The sequence below is a fragment of the Petaurus breviceps genome, unplaced genomic scaffold, assembly GCF_028583685.1.
Source record: "Petaurus breviceps papuanus isolate PSGF00001 unplaced genomic scaffold, PetGlider_PUasm1.0 224, whole genome shotgun sequence".
NCBI classification, from domain to species: Eukaryota; Metazoa; Chordata; class Mammalia; order Diprotodontia; family Petauridae; genus Petaurus; species Petaurus breviceps.
Genome location: NW_027185887.1, coordinates 8,390,959 through 8,416,106, shown reverse-complemented (window position 1 = coordinate 8,416,106; position 25,148 = coordinate 8,390,959). Strand labels below are relative to the sequence as shown.

General features: G+C 36.0%; 1 protein-coding gene across 2 annotated transcripts in view; it reads right to left on the bottom strand.

Annotated features, from left to right (window-relative positions):
• CTDP1 (CTD phosphatase subunit 1) overlaps positions 1 to 24,872 on the bottom strand; it is a 188,535-nt gene extending 163,663 nt beyond the window's left edge. Inside the window, exons 1-3 of one of the 2 annotated variants that reach the window (XM_069095010.1) lie at positions 24,509 to 24,872; positions 3,447 to 3,530; positions 1,193 to 1,286 (exon numbers count right to left, since the gene is read on the bottom strand). In XM_069095010.1, the coding sequence (XP_068951111.1) occupies positions 1,193 to 1,286; positions 3,447 to 3,487 (135 nt within the window). In that variant the 5' untranslated portion in view covers positions 3,488 to 3,530; positions 24,509 to 24,872. The remainder of the gene's footprint in view (positions 1 to 1,192; positions 1,287 to 3,446; positions 3,531 to 24,508) is intronic. The other variant, XM_069095009.1, reaches the window with a different exon arrangement.
• Between the last annotated feature and the right edge of the window lie 276 nt (positions 24,873 to 25,148).

Below are 25,148 nucleotides of genomic sequence, written 5' to 3'. Positions count from 1 at the left end.
TCCCTGCAAGTCTTCTGTCTTTAAAATGTAGGAGTAAAAAAAAAATGTTTAAACAGGTATCAAAACACCTTTTGTATAAAAGGATGTGATAGTAATGTTATCTCTTTTGAATATCCAAGATGAATAATGCTACTTTAACAATTAAATTCTAATAGCTTCACTTAGTAACTATATATGGTAGAGAGAAAAATAAGAAAAGGCACAAAATTATTTTCCCAACATGTCCTATATCACTTTTAAAAATTCTAGAGAGCTTGGTTATGGCTGTTAACCTATCCTAAGTTAAAACTAAAACAAGGTGAAGGGGCAAATAATATTAGGGAAGGGAAGGGAAGAAGAAGCAAAGTTGTAACAGAAACTAATCAATTAACAAGTATTTACTGAACGATTACTATATGCCAGATACTTTGTGACAAATTGGGATACAAAGACAAAAACGAAACACTCCCTACTGTTTAAGAGCAATCCTTCTATTATGAGAAAAAAGTAGACAACACTGGAAGATAACTGCAAAACAGAATTTAAAAAGAGAAGCAAGAATGCTCCCTTTCAGGACTACTTAAAAAAAATTTACTCTTTCTGAGACAATCTAAACTCACTGCTTAACTTTCCAAAGATCAGAAACACTAACTAAAAGAGACTGTTACTCTCTGCCATTGAAATCCCTAAAGCAGATTCTATTTGTGAGTTATAGCTGAACCAAAAGTGGCTTTTAAATTAAGCAAAATAAGGCAGAGGAAATAGTTATTTTATCATGATATGAAAGTCAAATGTGACAATAATATTATATACTGCTTCCTACTCAATATAGAGAAGAAATTTTTTTAAATCCCTACAATGATTAACTTGATGTAACCATTCATTAATCAGTGTAATTTTGTCATCTGAATACAGAGTGCTTTTTGGAAAAATGAGAGAACAGAATCATACCCCAGTAGCCAGCTTTGTATGAACATAATAAATTGGTTGAAAAAAAAAAACAAAAGATTTACAGCTAACATTAACATGAAGAAATTTTGAAAAAAAGAAAGGTGATTTTATATCTCCCCTCCACACACTCTCCCTCTCTGTCTCCTTCCCTCCCTCCCTCCAATTACGCTGGCTTACATGAAACAGAAATTCCCCTCACTTTTTTTTTTTAAAGAAATCTCCTCCAAAATCTTCCATCTTTGCCCCAAGTGACTAAAATTACCTCAGAGCTAACCATCAGTTCTGGCACACTATGCACCATGGAGACAGTTGCTGTGGATAATGGCACTTGCTGTTTTCCATTTCTACTCTGTAGCCTTTGTAAGAAAAAAAAGAGAAAAAATAAGAAAAAAAATCTAGTTTTAATAAAGCACATTTCAATATTATTGAGCTACATGCAGAACAAGTACAAATTACACATGATTAAAGAAGCCACCTTTGGGTTTTAGGATTTACTTTTGAATATTTTCGAGTTGCTTTAAATATGTGACTATTGAAATGAACTGAAGGTCAGAAAAACTTAAACAAATAACCAGTTAACTATTTTTAAAATTCTTTATGAAAATTAAGCTACAGAACTTAAACCTGAAAATATGAAATTATATCTTACATGACAGTTGAACTATAAGCAGTTCCAAAAATTTTTTAACCAGATAAAGCATTTTTATTTTAATAATTTTTCCTTTTATCCCAAGTTATTTAAAAGTATATTATAATACAAGAATCTAAGATTTTCTAGTTAGTAATTCTATCTGTTGCATCCTAGATGTTTCCTAATGAAGCACAAGGATAGACATACTTTGTTATCTTCTGGGAAAACAAATTTTAAAAATTTTATTATATTTCTAAAAGTATCTAAATTTTCCACTTTACTGGAAAATGAGTGGGCTAAGATAAGTCCATTCATCAGAAAGAGATTTCATTGTGACAGATGATAGACAGTGATAGATGCAAGGCTTTATTGGAAACAATGTATTTGTTTTTTACTTGCCCAGTATATGAAAGAGATCAAAGGATCATAATGGCCTGAAAACAGAATAACACTGCTTACCTCATTTTTACACCAGCAAGATTAAGTGTTTTATCACAGCTCTAAATCTATGATCCTTTGACCAATGGATGCTATTAGACAAACATATTCCCTTCTAAGTTTTCAACAAAAATCAGCACTTCAATTTCTCCTTTGGAGCTCCTACAAGTCTAACACATCTCAGCATTACTACACAGCATATAACTATCAGGGAAAAACTAAATTGTCCAACATAAAAAAATCAAGAAGCAGACAACACTGAGGAAAATCTGTAGGTGGCAATTTTCCCAGATAGTCCACTCATTTACCCCTTTCAAATAATGCCTTGATTATATAAAAGGGAATGGATGTTCTATGTCCTTTCATTCTCTTTTCCCTTTTACAGTTACTAATTTTATCTGAATAATAATTTTTCCCTATATATTACAAATTCTCTAGGAAAATGTTAATGTTGGAAAACTGGGAAAAGAGGTTAACATTTGTCCAACTTCAGAGATTTTTGTTCTCACTTCAAGCAACTATTATAACATAAAATATTTAATTCAAACTATCATACAACATAATATTTAGTCCAATGCTCTAAACAAAATAGGCATAAGAAAGATTAAAATGAAATGCTCCTAGTCACCCTCTCATTACTCCCAATATTTTGGGTGAAGTGTGCATCCCTTTTGTGAGTGAGGGATTAGGAATTTTCTAAATGTTTTAGCAAACCATGTGTCTGACTAATGTGTTTACTTATCCCATTAGCTAGATCCTCAAACATAGGATCAAAATGCTTTTCCTAGTTTCTAAGTTAACAGGTTAGGTAGGAGTAGTATAACTATATATCTTTGAATATGCATTAAATTCATGTTTAATTTTTATGGTTGATTGTTTACATGAAAATCAAATTAAGATAGCTAAGGAATAAGATTTTTTTTAACCAATGTAACAGACTTGGTAAAATATTCGCAGTCTTATAGATTTTTTTTTTTTGCTACGCCTGCCTTTAATTTACCTAAAAGAATTTAATTTTGATCACTCAGTCCTGAGCCAAAGATAGGCAGACAGACAAACAAGTGTCAATTCAAGCTATGCCATGTCCCTCCCAGGCTTTTGGCATACACAGTTCAAAGCTTTTTATATCTGTCTGTCATCATGTTCACATTTTTAGAGAAACTACAAGGTCAAGTAGTTTACTTTCTTAATTAGATTTACATGCCTTCAAACTACCAATAAAAAGAGAAGCCAATTTTATTATAACTAAACAAAAAAAGTCAAATTTGTAGTTAGTATCAGATAAATATCAATGCTAAATAAGAGACCAAAAGAGATCCAAGTTAGGTTTATTTATTTTTACTACTACACTGTAGCCACGAGAATTTCAAGTACATTCTCTTCTTACCCATTTAATCAGCTTATTTTCAAACAAATTTACTTATATTTCATCTATGATTATACTTACTGTGTTAAATCTTGACCACATTCAGCACATAAACCTTTCATAACTACTGGGTGGCTACATCCTTCTAATCTCACCAGAACACCTCTGCAAAACAGTGACATGAAACAGTTTAATAGCATAATTAACCCAAACAGTAGATTAAACATGGCAAAGTACATTGAACTGGGAGTCGAGAGACTTCAACTTAAGTCTCAGATCCCATACTTGGTGATTGGTTGGCTATTAGTAAATAACTAATCTCAGTTTCCCTATCTGTATGCTACCTACTTTACACATTGTGAAGGAAAACATTAGTAAAGCACATAGTGTTATATAAAAATATAAGCTTCTCTCTATTACTATACTCTTCTTACGATGTGCCACCTGGTACCACATCAGCAACAGAAAGCAAGGCAAATTACCTCAACTGTTTGCAATGCACTAAAGCAGAGGAGAATTTTATAGAATGTGCCTAGAATAATTATTACTTTCAGCGTATTTGTTTAAAAGATTTTTGGACTGGATCTTTGATTCCATTATTATAAGAAACTTCTAGTGAAAAAACTCCTACCAATAAAAATCAGTGACTTTTCTGCAACTCATAGAGTTAGAGAATATCCCAAATGTCTTAGTGCACTTATAAACTTTAATAGTTTAAAACCCCAGTAAGACTTTTGGGATACCTTGTATAAGGAGGCACACACACACACAATCACTATCAAATAATACAATATTCAGAAGTTAAATGGAAATATTACTGGGGTGGCTAGGTGGCACAATGAATAGAGCACTGGCCCTGAAGTCAGGAGGACCTGAGTTCAAATCCGGCCTCAGACACTTGACACAAAAACTAGCCGTGTGACCTTGGGAAAGTCACTTAACCCCAATTGCCCTGCCCTCCCTCCTCCAAAAAAAACCAAAAAATTAAAAATGGAAATATAACTTTTCTGCAGAGACTAATAAAAAATCTAAAATCTTTAGAACACTAAATTTAAGCTATTAACTAAAACCAGAAAAATCCCAGTTTTTAAGATGTTACCCTTTTTAAAAATTAAATACTTAAATCAAAGGTTGCCACTCAAGAATATACTTAAGCTTTTTTTAAATGTCCTTTTCAGAATATATTAACACTAATAGCAATTCATACTAGTGGTTATAGTCTAAAACTGAACTGTCAAACACAGCAGACCAAACCAGGTTAAAATGTAATTTGGGAAATAATTAAATAAAAATACAATAAAACATAGGTAACATTGCATTTCAAAAATTAAGTTAAAAACTGGCCCACAGGAATGCTTATATACAGATTAGTGGACCCCATTTCATTTGAATTTAACACCACTACTCTAAAAGACCAAGTTCTATTATTGGTCATAGTCCTAACGAGAAATCCACACTCTTTTGCCATTGAATCCCAACCCTCTTTTACAAGAGAAATGACATTCCTCATATCTAGCAACTGCTTCATAGTTTGTATTTCTTAAAGATTAACAGAAAGTGTCTTTCTTCAAGATAATGTTCTGTCCCCTCTGCTTCAGATTTAGGTTAAGTCTTTCTTTACTGTGATTTTTTTTTTTGGCCTTTTTTTTTGGATTGACTTGCCCAAGGTCACACAGCTAGGATTTTTTTGTGTGCGTTAAGTGTCTGAGGCTGGATCTGAGCTCAGGTCCTCCTGACGCCAGGGCCAGTGCTCCATTCACTGTGCCACCTAGCCACCCCCTTTAATGTGACTTTAACCCTACTTCAATTTCTATTGCTAAATCAGTGTGTTCTACAATGTTTGAGTTTTTTTTTTAAATACACTGAAAAAGAAATACATTGAACAAATATTTAAGAAATGATGCTTTACAAAACCTTAAAACTATTATTATACTTTAAGTTGCAAAATATTAAAAAATATCCAAAAAGGCATGTAAATTTGCCTTAGATAGCATTCCTACTATACAGATACAAATCTAGCTACATTTTCCCACCACAATAAAACCACAATATTTTTAATTGTATACATAAGCTTTTTGTTTTTCTTGCACTTCATTCATCACAAAGTTATGGCTACTTTTTGTTATCCCTGAAAACAGTTATATGATATACTTTCAGAGGTATTAACATAAAGCTAAGAACTATTATACAACCTTGGTTTAACAATTAAATTTAAATCTGAAAATATCTAGGGACAGGACTTCCACCTCACAAAGAAGCCCATTCCAATGGGCAACTCTAACAGTGACAAAGTTATTTCCTCACTCTTACTTAAAATCTAACTCCCTAAAGCACAGTCCTGTCATCTGAAACTACACAATGACATTAACCCCCCTGCTACAAGGGGGCTCTTCTGCCTTCTCCAGACTTAAGGTTTCCAGTTTATTTAGCTACTTCTTATCTAATATGTTTTCCAGTCCTATCACCATTCTGGTTATTCTCCTGCTCACTTAGTGATATTTCTCTTAAAATGTGATGCTCATAACTGAAGATATTGCTCTATATGTAGTATATCCAACAAAGGCTATAGTAGTACTGTTACTTCCCTTTTGCTATACTTCTCTTGTAACAGCAGTAGTTTTTTGCTGTGTGTGTGTTTTTTTTAATATACTTTAGGTAACAATATACAAAAGCTGAGCTTTTCTACTATTTCTAGATGAGAGCAGGATACTCCAATTACACAAATTTATGCTATACTGACAACAGTAGCTTTTTTTTTTTTTTTTTTGTCAGTCACAATACTCTTAGGCCTGCAGTCAGCTAGGCATTCACCAAAGTTTGTTTTGGTTTTTTCCCCCCACATTTACAATGTTTACACCACTGTGTATGGGAAAAACTTTAACCTAAGTGAATGAATTTACATTTATGATTATTCACTTTCATAGTGCTAAATTTGAACCTGTAATCGGAATCCAAAGAATTAAGTAGAATTTTTTCCGTAAGTAGGAATATCCTTTAAAAAAAAAAAAAGTAGACCAAAATCAAGTTGTTTCCATTTATATCAGTTCTTGTTTTAAAAAAAACTACTACCCACAAACCATAAAACACCACAACTTATAAAGATACTCTCATACTAACTCAAGATACGTTAATCTCATAGGTGAGAGCAGGGGATTGAGGATTAACCTTGGAATCAAGAAGACCTGGTACAAAACAAGGCAGTTAAATTAAATGGCCTCATAGCTTCTTTCCAGATCTATCATTGATCCTATGACTAGAGTTCAAGTCCTACTTCTGATATTCCTTATCTGTGGGACCTTGGGCAAGTCACTTGAATTCTTAATTTGTCTCCAGCAGCAAAGTCTGCTAATTGTAGATCAGTTGCCAACATGCTGTGGTGGAAAGAATTTCAACATCTGGAGCTCTTCGGTGAAATATCACAGACACAGACACACAAACAAACACACACACACACACACACACAAACCCAACAGAACAAGAACTACCCTAAAAAGCAGAAGTGTATTTGGAAATCAGGCTTTAAAACTAAATAAAAATGTCTACTCCCATCTAGAGATGCCATTGTCAGGCATATATCTGAAACAGGCCAAAGACAGAAAAAAGAAATGTCCTTTATATACAAAAATATTAACAGCAGCAGTTTTACAGCAGTAAAAAACCAGAAAGAAAATAGGAAACCACTGATTGAGGAACAACTAAATTTGTGGTACCTGAGTGTAATGAAATCTTATTATACCTTAAGAAATGGTCAGTATGAAGAATTCAGAGAAGCATAGGGAAGACTTAAATTAGTCAATTCAGGATAAAGTAAGCAGAACTGTGAAAACAATATGCACATAACTACTATATACACACACAAAAAAGCTAAACACCATATAATTATAATGATAAAATCTGGTCCCAGAGAAGAGTTAATAAAATGCAATTCTTTCATCACTTCATTGAAAATGTATGGGAGTACTGGTGTAAAATATTGTACATGCTATCAGACACAGCACACTGTTTGTTGGTTTTGATGAACTTCCTTTTTTCTCCAAAATTTTTAACTTGTCATTACAAAGGAAAGCTAGAGTCGGGAGTGGGGAGAAAGAAATTTATTTAATGAAGGTGGTATAAAAACAGAAGGCATAGATAAAAAAAAAGAATTTTATATTTATGCAATATAAAAGAATAGCATGGACACTAAAGTCAGGCTTCTTTATTCTGATGTACCAGGATAAGTGAGTTAGGTGCACTGACAACTCCACCCTAGCTAAACAGGGAAATAAGAAAGGGCTTTGTGTCATAAATCACTTATCTCTCTTTTTTTTAAGTTTGTATATCTGTGTAATATTTTCCAAAAAGATTTATAAGTAGGTCACAAAAGTTCAGAGACTATACTAATCACTTCTAGAACTAAACACACGCAAAGTCATAGAATGACTTTCATATATGAATGGCTATCTATACTTGTCTCCTTTTCCTACTTCCAAATACCACTAGATGAAAGCAAACTGGGGGGTTGACTTCTCACTTGATGGCCAGCAGAGGGAACCATCTGACCTAACATCTCTTTTCTACCACCTTTTTCTGCAGGGGGAAAGGATCATGTTCCTAGAATACTATCTGGAGTTAAAAGGGTCATTAGCATCATCTAGCCCAATCTTCTCATTTTACAGATAAGGAAACTCAAGCCCACAGAGGTTAAATGACTTGCCCATAGTCACACAGGTGTTAAAAGGCAGAGGTGGGATTTGAACTGAAGCTCTCAAATTCAGTGTTCTTTTGTTTCCCCACTACTCATATTTGTTAAATTTTACCTCTTTTAATCAATATCTTTTGTAGACACATCCAATTTTATCACTTTTCCTCTTTCCCCTGTAGAATCCAACTCCTGACCAAAAACAGTTTCCTTCTCCCTTTTCATTTTATCTGTAGATTTTTAAAAATGTAATTCAAATATTTAAAAGCAACTCTGGGGGAAGGAAGATACAAAGTTTAGATCAACTAGCTTTCACTGCTTGCACTAGCCTCATGGGGGATGATGCACAAATAACAGTAACATAAAACAATCCATAAGTACATAAGAGGTATGAGCAAAATATTGTGTAATGGGAGTGGGGGACTGGAGGGATGGGAGGCAGAGAACCAAGAAAGGCTTACAATAAACTGAAAGGGGTAGAAAAGAAAGACCATACTCGCTATTTGTTGTTGTTAGTTGTTTTCATTCATGTACAACTCTTCGTGGCCCCATTTGGGGTTTTCTCGGCAAAGATAATGGAATGTTTGGTCATTTCCTCATCCAGCTCATTTTACAGATGAGAAAACTGAGGCAAAGAGGTCTGAGTGACAACTACGGCAAAAAAGTAAAAGATCACCAGATTGTAGAGAGCTTTGAATGAAGGTACTACACCAGTTCAAGTGAATGGTAACAAGTTTTAGAGCAGTTTGCAAAGGAAACAAAGGGGAAAAGAACAGAAAGTATTGTGAAGGCAGAATTGTCAAAATTTGCCAACTGGCTAGATAAGAGGAGGAGGCTGGAAAAAGTTTCCAACAAGTTATCAGGGTGACTGGTAGCACCATTAACAACAAATGAAGTAAGGAAGAGGAATAGGTTTTGGCCATGTTGAATTTGAGGTTCTTGTATAACATCCTGATAGAGATGCCCTGTAAAGTTGAGATATAGGTCATGTAGGAGTCATCTGCACATAGATTATAACTGAAAATGAAAATTGATGAAATAAGTTATTTATAAAGCACTTAGTACAGGGTCTGTCATACAGTAGGTGCTTAAAGCTTATTCCCTTCCCTCTCCCTTTGAAAACAAAGGACTGAATAAAATTGTAAAGAAAGAAATATAAAGACAGAAGACTGACATGGTCAGAACTTGGAAAGTATACCCACATTAGAGAACAAGGAAGAGAAGTCAGCAAACAAATAAATGAAAAAGTATAAAATTAAATGTTCCAGGCAGTGAACTAAGTAACAGGAACACTACAAAAAAAAAAAGCAAGACCTCAAGAAAATTACATTTTACTCTGCTAAATCAAAACATAATTGAGTGGTGGCCAGCAAGGGATGTTTTTGGTTAGTGAAATTGAAGGGATGATGAAGAGAATTGACTAGCAACTGACTGACACAACCTTTCTTATAAAATGGAAATGTTGATTTAATTAATATTCCCCAGACAAGAAGTGAAAATGAAGGCAGAAATGGGTGAAGAATGGTGAAGCCTTACCAATCAGAAGCCCAGGGCTCCCAGCAAAGAAGAGAGAGAAGAAGTAAAAAAGCAAATGGAAAGCCAAGAGAGTAACAGAAGAGAGTATATCCAAAAGGAAGGGAAGGTGGGCATCATTTTTTCTGCAGAATTAAGGAGGATGAAGCCTGCAAAAAGGTCACCGGGTTAAGGAAAATTCCAGAGAATTTAAAGAGACATATCAACAAGCTCTCTTCCATCACAGCAGAGGTTGAGGCATGTATATTACTAGGACAGAATATTGTATATGTTGCTAGCCCAGTCTCTGTATTAAATGTTTTTTTCCTAAATGTTCTCCTTTGTTTGAAAGGAGGAGGTAGGAGGCAAATTCCTTCAATATCAAAACAAAAAGATATTAATAAAATTTTAAGAGAGAAAAAAATCCAATCTAATCCAAGCAGCATTTGTTAAGCACCTACTATGTATGCCAGGCACTGTGCTAAGCACTGCAGTGAAAAAAAAAATCACTAGATTTCACAATTAAGTTACTGGTAACCTCAGAAGAATTTCAGTGGAAGCCAAACTGCAAAGAAAATTCTAAAAAATGAGTAAGTAGGAGTGGCCAGGTGATGCAGTGAGTAAGAGCACTGGCCCCAGAGTCGAGATGACCTGGCATCGAATCCAGGCTCAGATACTTAGCACCATACCCAGAAACACCTGGCTGTGTAACCTTAAGCAAGTTACTTAACCCCAATTGGTAGTAAAAAAAAAAAGTGAGTGATATGATACATAGCCCTAATTTTGATCAATGGGCATTGAATAAATGTGAAAAAACAACAAAAAAAAAATATATAAGTATTTTCATGTGCGAAGCTCTAAGGATAAAAATGAAAAGGTAAGACAGTCCCCTTTCTCAAAGAATTCCCATTCTAACAAAGGAGATAAAGCATATGTAAGGTTTCAGCTACAAGTAAGATGGAGAGGTTCCATGGTCCTTAAGGTATAGGTGCAAGGCAGATGGTAATACCGCTTCTTTAAAGTCATTTCCATACTATTGTGCTATAAGAAATGATGAGCAGGTGGGCTTCAGAAAAACCTGGAAAGACTTATATGAACTGATGCTGAGTGAGGGGAGCAGAACCAGAACACTGTAGACAGTTATAGCCACAATGTGCAAGGACTAACTTTGATAGACTTGGCTCTTCTCAGCAATGCAAGGTTTCTAAGACAATTCCAAGACTCAGTCATGATGGAAAATGCTATCCACATCCAGAGAAAGAATTATGGAGAATTATGAAAATGCAGATGGAAACATATTATTTGATCTCTTTTTTCTTTTGTTTTATTTCTTCTTTCTCGTGGTTCATTCCATTGGTTATAATTCTTCTTTACAACATGACTTATGTGAAAATGTTTAATATGAATGTATATGAAGAGCCTATATCAGACTGCATGCCATCTTGGGGAGTGGGGAAAAAAATTAACCCTCAGAAGCTTGTGAAACTGAATGCTGCAAACTAAAAATAAATACATTTTAAAATTTTTTTTAAAAGAATCTAGTTTACAAAAAAAAAAGTTATTTCCATTGATAAAACCACGTCAATTTTCTATGTTAAATTTTTTGACAAAAACTTTCTTTTCTGGGTTCTTGGTAGCTGTGACTGGATCACTTGCAGGAGAAGTCACCAAGCTGTACTTCCACAAAGGGTTATATATGAGTATATCCATTTTAATCAAGGAAATATAATGCTAAGTTTGGAAATAAAATTAAACAAAGAGCCAGTGTCAACCTCTAAAGCCCTTCACCAAAGTCCAAAGTCTCCAACTAATTGATAATTAAGCCTGCTTTTCCTCAAGTACCAGCATCTAACATAAAACACTTTTTATTAAATTTGATTTTATTCTATTACTAATATTGCAATGATGTTATTTTCCATCTTTCAATCATAAATATAAAGAGTTATAACTAGTTCTTAATGAACTGACCCACTACTTATAGGAAAATGTACTCTTAATTTCCAATCAAATGACTTACAAATGAACTTGAAACACAACCTGTTCATAAACTAAGGTCAACTTGTACTCAAACCTAATTCACAACTTCAGTGTTATCTTTGATTCTTTACTATCCTTCACCCCCACATACATAATAAGGATGATAATAATAGCTAACATTTATATTGTGTTTATTACTTGCCAAGTACTGTGCTAAGTACTTTACAATTATTATCTCATTTGATCCTGGGAGGTGCTATTATCTCAATTTTACAAATGAATACACTGAAGCACAAAGAGGTTAAGTGACTTAAGAAGGGTCACATAGCCAGTAAGCATCTGAGGCTGCATTGGAACTCAGGTCTTCCTGACTCCAGGTCTAGCACTCTACCCACTGGACCACCTAGCTGTTCCTATATTAATAAGAGATCTCATTCATACACATACACACACCCACACACACGTGTGTGTATATATGTATGTATTATATATATATATATATCCCATTCTCTCTACTCCCATATTTAACCCTAGCTCAAGTCTCTATCACCTCAGACCTAGACTATTTCATTAGCTCCCTAACTGGTCTCCCCATCCAATCCATCCTTCCTGAAAGTTCCAGTCTGTCCATGTCATTCTCTATTCATTAAATTCCAGTGATTGCCTATTACTTCTAGGATCATATAAACTCCTGTTTGTCATGTAAAGCTCTTCACAATCTACATATTACCTTCCACTCATTACTAAATTCCACACAAATGATACTGACCTACATACAAGGCCCTATATCCTATCTTTGCACTAGCTGTACCTCATGGCTGGGATGTTCTCCCAACTCACCTCCACTTCCTTAAATCCCTGGCTTTCTTCAAGACTCAACTCAAGCACCCCTTGAAGGATAAGGCTTTTCTCCTTGGTCTCTTCAGCTGCTAGTACCTTTCCTCTAAGGTTTTCTTGTATATATTTTGTATCTGTCTTTATATATATATACATATATATATATATGTACATGTTGTCTCTTTCATAATCTTAAGGGTAGGGACTGTTTTCGCTTTTTCTTTAGAACAGCACCTGGTATAATATTAAGTAGGTAACAAATGTTTGTTGATTGACAGAAGCTTGCTCTAACATCAAGCTTAAATTTGTCTCTGTCGCTTCTACTCATTGCTCCTTGCTCTGCCCTCTGGGGCAAAACAGAAGTAGAATCTCTCTTCCACATGGCAGTCCATCAAAAACCTGAAGAAAGCGATCATATCCCATCCTACCCTACCCTCTACCTGGCCCTCAGTCCTTTTTCTCTATTTAAACAATCCCAGTTTCTTTCAAGCAATCTTCATATGACACAGACTCAAAGTCTTTTACTAGACTGGTTGCCCTACTCTGGATACCCTCCAGCTTATTAATCTCCTCCCTAAATCATGATGCACTGAACTGAATACAATGCTTTAAAATAAGGTGAATAGCAGCAGAATACAGAGGAACTAGAACTTCCTTGTTCTTAGAAGTTATGCCTCTTTTTAATGCAGTTCGAATCTGCATTATCTGTTCCAACAGCCACATCCCAATGCTGACTTGTATTGGGCTTGCAGGTCACGAAAACCCCTACAATCTTTTTTCAGACAAACCTGCCATCTAATTATGCCTCCTCAACATATTCCTAATCCTAAACTGTCTAATGTCCCTGGGTCAATAGATTTGTTATACTGACCATAACAACGTAAGATCATGTTATCATAAGTCACAGAGGTAGATTTCTCTAGCCCATATCACTTGAACTTAATACTGTCTCTCAAAGTATTTTAGTTTCTGAATTTTGAAAAAGGGAGACACTTTCAGCTTCCATCATTATGTCCAAAGGTGTCTTAAGATGGCATTGCCAAGGGAGAGAGCCAATGAATATAGATTTCTTTAGCATCCTATGCCTATACCAAACAAAAATTCATTTAACAGCTTTGAGTACCTTCTCAGAAAAAGATGTATGTGATTACAAAACAGGAAACAAAAAAGGGCAAAACAAGATATCACTGATTTCCATAAAAGAAATTACTATGTTTGATACTATTACTGCATCTCAACAACAGAAAAACAACAATGTTATAGAGAACTCAAGCTATGACTAAAAAGTTTATTAAATACCAGAAAGATTTTACTCCTCCTGGTTTGGCTCTCAAAAATAAAAATAGAAGAATCATAAAATAACTCCTAAAATAATCATTCTTCGTGTTAAAGCAAAGAAGTCCAAAGCTATCCTTAATATTTTTATACTCAGTACCCATCTTCAACAAGCAAATTAGGCAAATTAAGTCAATTTTTTTTTTCTACTTAAGCACAATGTGAAAGACAGTATGCAAAAAGAACTTTGGACTAAGAGTCAAATCAAATTCAAAGAGTTGAATCCTGACTATTCACCTATGTAACCAAGAACAAAAGTTTTAGCTCTCAAAAGGGTCCATTTTCCTCCTTTATTTAAACACTTGTACCAAAGCAAAGGTTGGTTAACCTTTCTTGTGTCAAATGACATACTGTAAATGCTTAGCACAATGGGTGGCACATATTAGGCACTATATAAATGCTTATTCCTTTCCATTCCTTCCCATTTTTGGTATTCTGTATTATGTATTAGCATTTTTAGTAGTCTGGTCAAACTTATGGGACCCTTGTAAGAATGTTTTTAACAAAATAAAATACATATAGTTACAAAGGAAACATTATATTGAAACAAAGATGCAATTTTTTTTTCACCATCCAAGTTCACAAAATCTATCCATAGACCCTAGGGTAAGAACTCTTAGACAAAACCATATCTTAAGTGCCTTCCTATTCTAAAATTCCAAATTCCATTACTTTAATGCAAATTTTGCTATTTATTATGAATATTCCATTAGTTTTAAAAAAAAGTTTTATTACTAAGATTCTTTAGTGTGGTCATTATGAATTATCTACTCTTTTATTCTTCCATTGCCCACCAAAAGAAAAATTATTTTCAGACTGAAAGTAAATGACACTAATTCGCCACTAAAAGTCTGGTTATCAGAGGCAGATCTGACCTAAACACAAACAGAGGTAACCAGTATGTCAAGTGTTCAACAATTTGGTCACTGGTCTGTCTTTATACTTCTTTCTTTACAATTTTATTCAGTCCTTTGTTTTCAAAGGGAAAGGGAAGGGAATAAGCTTTAAGCACCTACTGTATGACAGACCCTGTACTAAGTGCTTTATAAATAACTTATTTCATCAATTTTCATTTTCAGTTATAATCTATGTGCAGATGACTCCTACATGACCTATATCTCAACTTTACAGGGCATCTCTATCAGGATGTTATACAAGAACCTCAAATTCAACATGGCCAAAACCTATTCCTCTTCCTTACTTCATTTGTTGTTAATGGTGTTACCAGTCACCCTGATAACTTGTTGGAAACTTTTTCCAGCCTCCTCCTCTTATCTAGCCAGTTGGCAAATTTTGACAATTTAGTTATTGTGTATATATTTTTCTTGGCTCTACTTTCTTTACTCTGCATCAGTTCACACAGATCTTTCCATGTTTCTCTATGTTCATCATATTCATCGTTTCTTACAACACAGTAATATTTCATTACATTAATGGACCACAATGTATTTACCCATTGCCCAATCAATGGGTTCCAATTCTTTGCTACCAAAGGAAGTACTGCTATAAACATTTCACTGTATGTGGGGACCACACAAGTTTTCAAAGTAAGATACTTATACTCTTGTCCTCTCTGCCTTTTAATTTTTCCATATACACTACCAGCACAGTAAACAGGTGGGGTAAACAAAAATACAGGTTGCCTGGACAGTGGCATGCAGCCAATCTACTTGTAAGTTCATCAATATGTATATCATGAATGAGTGTTGCAGATGGACAATGAGATGGGAAAAGGCTTACAGGGGAAGATCAGGCTGGACTTCATTTCAGAAACTACGTACGTAGTTCTTTCTACTGTCCCAAACAGCTGTCACAAATGCCCATTTTCTATCATCAATTACATCTCTCCCAAGTGACTCCATGCAAGTCATGAAACAATTTAGACGAATAAAAATTACAAATAACTAAAAAGGTAATACTGAGAAACAGGATATGTACAAGTAGACAGCAGGCTATTATCAATAATAAATAGACCAAAAATGGTATAAAAAATAAATATAACTAAAAAAGAAACTCCATATACAATCTGAAGATCTGTTTGAATCCTGATTCTTCTACTTACTTCTTTGGCCTTGGGCAAGTCATTTACTGGAGCCTGTTTCCTCAACTCTAAAGTGAGGCCAAAGTCTTTTTCATCACTGCATCATAAAATGTGCTTTTGTTTCAGCAAGACAGAGAGAGATAAGAGAAAGGCCTCTACTAAGTTGGACTATCCCTTTACACAGCACAAAATAGGAAGGCATGGAGGATATTTCAATCTGAATTGAATCAACCCCAAAGCCTCACAGTCCAAATATCACGTATCAGAGGCTGTGAAAAGAACAAGCATAATTAACAGGTGAAGCTCATCAGTTTCTCATCCCTACAATTATTTTTGACTTGAGTTCTTCATCTTTTTTTAGTCCCAGCACAAGGGTGGCTGGAAAAAGCTATAGACCCTTTCTCTTAAGATGTTTTTAAATACATAAAATAAAATATTATAGGATTATAAAAGAAACCAATTATATTGAAATCCAATAATAAAAGTATTAAAAGAACAAATTCACTGACCCCAACTTAAGAATCAGTTTTAATCAGAAACCATATATTCAGAAATTCTTCAGGTACCATTTGTTAACTAATGATGAAAAAAAAAGTTCTTTATATAGCAACATGGTTATGCTAAGAAGTCAGTGTTTGACAATACATATTATACTTTCTTGGATCCTATAGAACAGTGTTGTCAAAGTCAAATACAAAGGATACTGACTTGGAAAACCCAAAATTAACTATATATTTTGTTAAATATATTCCAAATACATTTTAATATGATTTAGGCCTCACTTGGAAGTTTTGCTGGCTTCTTGAGGCCCAGGGGCAGTGACTATGACACCTCAGCATAGAGCATCTTTAAATACCAAATATTCTATAAGACTCAGTCTTCATTTTAATTCTATAGCACTCAAATAAAGAGATTAACTCCACCATCACCAATACCACCACCACCACCACCCCCTATATATGATTTGTTACCATAAGACAAAGGAAGTAAAAAGTTTTAACTGTTTCCTGTTAAACTATAACTAGACTTGAAATACAAGTAACTGCTAGTTTAAGAGAACCCACTGGATTATGTGATACTTTCATACTCTGTAGACTTAAATGTGATCTTTCCAGCAATAGTCAACAGGGAAGGAAAAAACAGCTTAACTGAAATAAATCAAGCAAGATTACTGATATGAGTTTGAAGGGGAAAAAAAGGAAAAGAAGATTTTAAAAAACATTCAAAAAATCTAGACTATTATAAACAAGGTTAAAGTATTAGGTAAATTGAGTTTGCAAAATCATTCTTCCCTTACAGACTTTTAGAACGTTTCAGTAATGTTCTAGGTGAATGTATGCACCAAATTTCCTTACCCCTAGTCTTCTGGTTCTAGAAAATGAAAAACATTAGTAAACTATTCCTAATATAATGAGGTTTGGTCTTAAAGATAAAATTATCTTCTATTAACTGGAGAGGTCCCTCCCCTTTCCCCACTAAAATCCTGTGATGTCCTATGAAAATGATCCTGGTTCTTGAAGTTTATGGTATGCCAGCAGAGAACAAATCATGGCAGGTCCACCATGCCAGGTATCCACCTGGCAACAGATCAGGGTAGTTAAGGACTAGTGTAGATAAGTTCAACTAACCCAAGGTTGACCACCAAGTGATAGGGTTTTGGTGACAGGCACAGAAACTAATGAATGTGTTGGAAAATCATAGATTTCAATCTAGAAAGGCCCTCAGATGTCAAATAATCAAAAAATCCTAACTCCATTTTAAAGACAGGTTATGAACTGAAGTAAAGTTACTTATAAAGTAAATCAGTAATGGCAGTATGATTTGGTTCAAGATTCTTTAACTCAAAATACAGAACTCTTTACTATACCACAACATTGCTACACCAAAGCAATCATGGCTTCTTGAAATACTGAAGAGTACTGTCATACCATCATAAAAATTCTTCTTTTGGAGTGTAAATACAATCTTCATGCTTTTGTAGTAACAGTCTCCAAACTCACTATTACAGACACTTGGAGATGATTTGTAATGACTTCTTCTCAAACTTGCCTTGCCCTGCTAGTTTTTTATTTGTTTGTGGTCATACCTTGCAATGTACAACACAAATAGGAGATTGTGCCAATGATAGCAATGTCATAAGAAAAAAAAAGACAAAAATAACAATATGAATTTCAGTTCTAGAAAAGAATAGATTCAAGAGGTGTTAAAAATTCTCAAATCAAAATTACTTTAAATTTTACTTAAGTGCATAGCATTTCTGAACTTGGCCTACAAGGCAATTTCACAACTCCTGAAACACTGGAAGTTTCTGGGACATGCATAGCCTCAAAGCTACACAAATACCAGACTTATGCCCCCTGTAACTAAACCTACATGGTTTAGTGGAAAAATGAACACCCCTGGAGCCATAAGACTTGGGTTCAAATTCAAGCCAACTCCCCTACTTACTGGCTGTATTTCATCAATAAAATGGAGATAGTAATATTTGCAATGATAACTTAATTCAATTGTTATTAGGGTAAAAAAGTTTTAATGTAAATTGACTTATAAATCTTAAATCATTATGTAAATTATCATTAAGTTTGGGAATATGCTGATATTTTACAGACTAATCTCTAAAATATTCAAAAAGCACACCACTGATAGAGGAATGGAATGGAAGTTCTTTGGGAAGAGGTACCAAAAGAATGCTGATCAAATAGTCAGGAATTGAATATATATACACATATATATGTATATATACATATATATGTATATATACACACATATATATATTGCCTCACAGGCTTGTTATTTTTAAGCTAACAATCTGTTTCATTTTTCTTTTACATCATGCTTTATTTAGTAAACAATACTGAAACAATACAATGTCAGATTATAGGTGCTTACATGAGTTCTTCCTTTCTTTTAACTTTATTTTAAACTTAATTTTAGTTTAAACAACTTTTTAGCTTTAATGTTGGCCACAGACATTATCTGTTGTATCACCTTGCATAAATCACTCAATGTTTCTATGCCTCAGGTTCCTCATCTATAAGATGTGGAAGTTGAACCAGATGATGCATAGTTATTTTTCCAGATCTCAAGTTTCAGTTTAATAATTCAGGTATATACCACTAATACAATTTAACTTCAAGGTTAATATTCTGGCAAATTACTTAGTACAGGGTTTTGAATTAAAAATAAGTGAAAATCATATCCCAGCAGTCAAAATGTGAAGATCTCCCTCAGAGCCTAATATTTACCTTGATTTTAAACAGTTTTTAAAAGTTGTCTAATTTAATTTTATTGTTAATATCTGCTAGAAGAGGATGGAAAAGCACATTAGAATGGGGAAGAGGAGGAACAGAAGCATCAGATCTGTTACAGGAAAGCACAAAACTGAAAGTGATAGATGGAAGCAAGATAAGCAAAAGAAAAAGTTAAAATTTTAAAAAAGAAAGAAAGAAACCCAGAAATTCAAAAGCACAGAGAGCAGTCTCAAGTCATTTAATGATCTAGTGTAGGAGAAAATAAACCTGAACAGCTCACAAACTCAAGAGCATTGCTAAATGAGATAGGAGTCCCAAAGGCTACTTAGAACTTGAAGATCTGGTTCAATCCCCTCATTTAAAATAATAAAAAATTAAAAAAAAAATTTTTTTAAAGAAGAAACCAAGACCACATTCAAAAACTGAAGTTCATAACAAACTCAACTTATCAAGCAAATGCTATGTCACATTTAGCATAATATGTAAGACTTCACTGAAGCATAAGTGACTTCTACAAGGTCACACAGTGAATATGTATTAGAAAAGTAATTAATACCCAGGTCTCTTCTGCTTCAGATTTGCATAAAGTACTCTGAACACTATACCACAACACCTCAAAAATTCATATGTATGAAACAGAAATATCATGCAAAGAAAACTGTGAAGGAAAAAAAAAAACCTTAGTTTTAACATCCATTTCTTAATCACAAGTGAAAATAAACATCCTTTGCTCCTACTGAAAAAGTCAGGCATGCTTGTAGAAATTAAAATACATCATTCCTTGGTACACACTAATGATTATAATGAAGCATTAAACCTTAGTTCAAACAAATATAATTAGAGTTGCCAGAAGAAATGCAAACAGGGCCCTAACTAATGACTGCTAAATGATCTTTCCCTAGCTAAGCCTCACTGAAGATGAGTTCTCACAAACACTATTGAGCCTAATGAACAAAGCAGGAAAGCCTATGCCTGGAATGCACTCTGTCCTCACCTCTGTCTCTTACCACCCATTGTTCCCTTCAAAACTATGATTAAGTGCCACCTTTTACGTGAAGCTTTTTCTGATCACCCAGTGACTAGTACCTCCCTTTCCTCCTCCCCCCAAATTACCTTCAATATATTCTGTATATGCTTATACATTATCTCCCCCAAGAAAATATAAGCTTCCTTAAGTATTGTCACTTTACCCCCTTAAGTGTGGTCATTTAGTTTTTATTCCCCTAGGCCAAATATGGTAAGGTACTTAATAATGCTTGTTGATTAATATTTCTTCAGAGAACTGTGTATATAATGATATACACATATGCACATTTTATAGATAATGGAATTTTAAAGCTAATAGAGGCATACTTGGAGATAAACCTCCTTCATTTTATAGGTAAAGATAAGACCCACCCAAAGGTATTTCTCAAGGTCATGACACATGGAGAGTCAGTGGCAGAAAGAGGACTCAAAACACATAAAAATACATGGCGTGTAATAAAGATCAGGAGAAAAAAAAGTTGCCCAAAAAAGATATTATCATTAGTTTATATCAAATTAGTGTGTCAAATCCTAAAAAACAATTCTTTCTTTGACCATTCCAGATCTCATTCCATCTCTCTCCTCAATTGAAAAAGTCATCCATATAACCAATGCTTCCATTTCCTTACAACCTATCCCACCTTTAACTCTTACCACTATATAGAAACTTCCAATTCAACAGCTTTTCTTATATTCTTTTTTATTTTCCACCATTCTGCCATATCCCAGTGCTGAACAGGACTTTCTTGACTTTGGAGAATATATACTATACTTTCCTAGTTTTCCTCCCAACTCAACTATAGCTTCCTTCATTGGCTCCTCATCCAGTCTTATCCACCATGTATCTATCTATATGCAAAGCACTGCACTAGTAGAGAGGCTGAGAAAGGGTGTTGCTTACTACTATTATCCATAATAATCTTTCTTGTGCACTTTCTCCCTAAACAATCTCATTCACTCACTAAGGGTTTTAAAGGATTCCTCTAATGCAGAGGATTCCCACATCTATTTTCTCCAATCCTGCCCTCTCGTCTGAGCTCTAGACCTGAATATTTAGTCTATGGTAAATCTCCACTAGGATAACTACTTCCAACTTAAAATGACCAAAATGATTCTTATCTTTTCTCCTAAACTTGCTTTTCCTTCTTATTTCCCTACTTTAATTAATACTACTACCAGTCACAGGTCATCAACGTTCTAACAATTAACTTTTCAAAACTGATTGTCTTTCCTCTCTACCTCACATTATCCAACTCACTGTGAAGTCTAGTTAATTATACCTCTACAAGCTCCCTCATATCCATCTTCCTCCTACTAATCCCATATCCACCACCCTAATAACACTTGCCAGGACTATTGCAACAGCCTCTAAATACATCTTACCACTCTCTCTCTTTTCCAAAATATCATTCAAACAGCTGACAGACTAATCTTCCATATGTGGCCATGTCAGTATTTTGTGATCAGTTCTTCAGGAGATCCCTTTCCCTATTACCTACTGAGCAAATGTCAAACTCCTCTGGCATCCAAAGACCTTCAGGCCATCCTCCACTAAGCTGCCAAAGTGGTCTTCATTAAGCATAAGTCTGACCATGTCACTCCCCTAATTCAATAAACCCCGCTGGTTCCCTGTTGCCTTTAGAATCATAAACAGAAAATATTGGAAAATACTGGAATTCTCTCTTCTCCAGGATCCCCTGGCTTTCTTCAAGTCTCACCTGAAATTCCACCATCTGCAAGAAGTCGTTCCCAGTCCTCCTTAATGTTAGTGATTTCCCTCTGGGATTACCTCCAATTATTGCTGTTTATATCTTGTTTGTAAATAGCTGTGTGCATGTTGTCTCCTCCATTAGACTGTGAGCTCAACTCCTGGCACATACCGTAGTAGGATGTCTGATGACTTATCTTGACTCCACAAGTGGAACCAATTTGCCCAATCTTATTTCATAGTACTTCTCTCCAAATACTTTATGATTAAGTCAAACTAGACTATTCTCTGTCCTCCAAATGTATCCTGTACCTTTGCCTGAAAAGACTTCCCTTTCACTTCTTTACCTATTTAGCCCAACTAAAATGCAAAAAATCTTGGACTTTCACATTGCTTTGCAATTGCAAATTGCCAATGCTCACTACATATTGTATTTATTTGTTCATATTCCATCATCCACTAATTTGAACTTCACAAGGGATGGAAATGCCTTATCTAACATTGGTTTCTTGAATTGAAAAGGCAAAAATATACCAAAAAATTGACATTTCTGTCGAATTTAATTCCAATGTTGGAAAAAAAATGTAGTATCAACAGACAGTATGGTACAATGTAAAAAGCACTGAATCTGATGTTTAAATCTCTTCTCTTACATGTCCTTAGCTGTATGATCTTGGGGCAAGCTACTTAACCACCTTGGGTCAAAAATTTTCTCATCCATAAAAAGAAGGGGCTAGACTTGAGCTACCTTCCAGCTCTAGATCTATGATGTTATACTATTACACATATACAAGGAACAATAACAAATGCTATGTAAGCAATAAGACTGATTTGTTTTTAACTTTAGGTTAAACCTAAGTTATCTTTGTGGGTTGCAATTTCATTGGTGTAGGGAAGTGAAAGTGAAAGAAATCTCTCCACCAAAACAAATCAGCTAGTATTTTGTAACTTGTAGTCTTAGACAGTTGCCTGGCAGATTGAGGTTAATTGGCTTGTGGGGTGGAGAAGACAACTACACAGGTGGAATTTGAACACAGTTCTGAATGACACTCAAGATAGCTTTCTACCCACCACACCATGCTTCCTCAAAGGTCTTATAAGAAGGTTAATTTATGATATTTTGACCAATTGCAAATAAGTATACTATGCAAAAAAACCTGACCACCACACCCCCACCACCAAATAAATAGCATTACTTTAAACACATGGGGAAAGAAATTAATAACAGACCAATTTTCCTTAGAGCCACTGTATACTAAAGAATACCACAAGTTCAAGAACTTGATTAATCTGCAATATGTTTTTTTTTTAAAGTAGACATTTTAGCAGTAGATTCTACCACTCAAGCGAAATTATTATTTTTTTTTCACCTTTAATTATCGTATGATGACCCAATGACTCATTTTGGTCAAGTATATGGTCGTAAAAGTTTGAAACAAACAAGTACTGGGACAGGATATAAGTCTGGCTAGACTCAAAAGCTTGAGGTAATTTTATACTCTAGTCTCAGTCTCATACATTCTTTTCAGCTATAATGCACAATTGTATCACATTTTTATAATTTAGTTTCACAAGATTAGAGCTCAGAGAGACAGACAACACCAAGTATCAGCTCAATATGAATGTTAGTGCATCAAAAGAATACCCAGTTATGGTTCAGATGCATGCCTACCTACATATACATGTGTATATGTATGCGTGTATACATATACATGTGTATGTGTGTGTACACACATAAACAATGCCTATTTAAACAGACCTATACATGTATGTATATGTTTCAATATCACCACTGTTTTAATCTTAAGGTCAAATAAAATTTTAAAAAAAGAAGTGGGATAAATATGCTTGATTTTCTTAGAGATTGACTCCAATCTCCTCCCCCTCAAAAAAAATTTTTTTGTAGTACGAAAATAACCACAGCTTTCTGGCTACAGAAGAAAAAAGATTTAAGCGGAAAAGAAAATCAGATTTAATTTAAAAACAAAAACACTCTTAAAATCGCTAGTAAGCAGCTATTTAAATTAAAGGAGAGGCGTCCAAAGTTGCAGAGAGTAGGGTGGGAACAGCCCAAAAAAGTCATGCTTCAAGGTGAATGAGTTTTTCATTCCCCAAAGAAATGTCATCATTTGATATATTAAGGCATCTCAGTCAGCGATGTGCCTCGGGGACCTGACAACAAAAAGAATCCTTTAGCTATTCCGGAGAGGACGGGCCTTATTTTAATCATGTAATTTTCCCCTTTAAGCCCACCTGCAGAGCGGCGGGTGGGGCGGGGAAAGAGGGAGGAATGGAAAGCTAGGATGCTGGAGAGCTCTCAGAAGGCGCACCTGCCTCCTCCTCGCATACATTCTGGGGTCGGTAAGAAGCTCAGAACCCACCCAGATGCCAGGGGTGGGAGAAGAGGAGCAGAAGGACAAGGGGCGTGCAGGAGGCTCCCGGGACTGTAAAGTTAGAGACGGCGGAAGTTCTCGGTTTTGAATAGTTTCTCCGCCTCCGCCCTCCAGGAAAAAGAACGAAAACACCAGGTTTTGGCTAGCTCCCTACGTCTTCCTCCTCCCCTCCAGGTTGGCCCAGGCCAGTCTCACTGGGTAGGGAAACTAAAACAAGTCAGTCCCCAAAGATGCCTGAGGCCGTCGTATAGGGAGGGGAGCGTCTCTGGGCTGGCACCTATCAGGGGGTGGTGGAAAGGTCGGGGGAGAGGGAGAAACCAAGGGAACGCGAGTATCCCCTGGACGCGCCCGGCAAACACCCGAGCCCCCCTTAGTCGCTTACCCCGGGGGGACCACCTGTCCCCGTTGCGCACACAGCTCCAGCACCACTCCGGCCCGCTCTGACTTCACCCTACGCTCCGCCAACCGCTGGGTCCGGCCGCAGCCGCCGGCCTCCGGGCAGGGCGAAGGCTCCCCGCGCTGGTTTCCGCACAGGTGGGGGCTCCCCTCGCCGCCACCGCCCCCTTTCCCCTCTCCTTCCCCGGCTCTCCGGCGCGCACTGCAAGCCGGCAGCGCACCCGCCTCCCCGCCGGCGGGAGGCACGATGGGGAGACACACAGCCAGCACCGTGCCAATCTGCACCGCCGTGCCGGCCGCCACCTTCCACTCCAGCAGCCTCAGCGGCCTGGGGCCCGGGCAGCGGATCTCGGTCACGGCCGCCGCCAGCGCCGCGGGGCCCTCAGAAGAGCGGGCCGAGGCTGGCCCCTTGGCGGTGGTGGGAGATGCAGAGTCCCCGACGCCGCCGCCGCCGCTGGGGTCCGCCCGCGCCTCCATCCCCCTCCCGGCCGCGCGTCCACCGGGCCCGCTCCCTTGCTCCAGCGCCGCCGCCTCGAGTTCCCGGGGGCTGGGGGGCAGCACGGCGCGCGGGTCGGGTCGCTATGGCAACGCGCTCGCCGCCGGCTCGAGACCGGGAAGCAAACGGA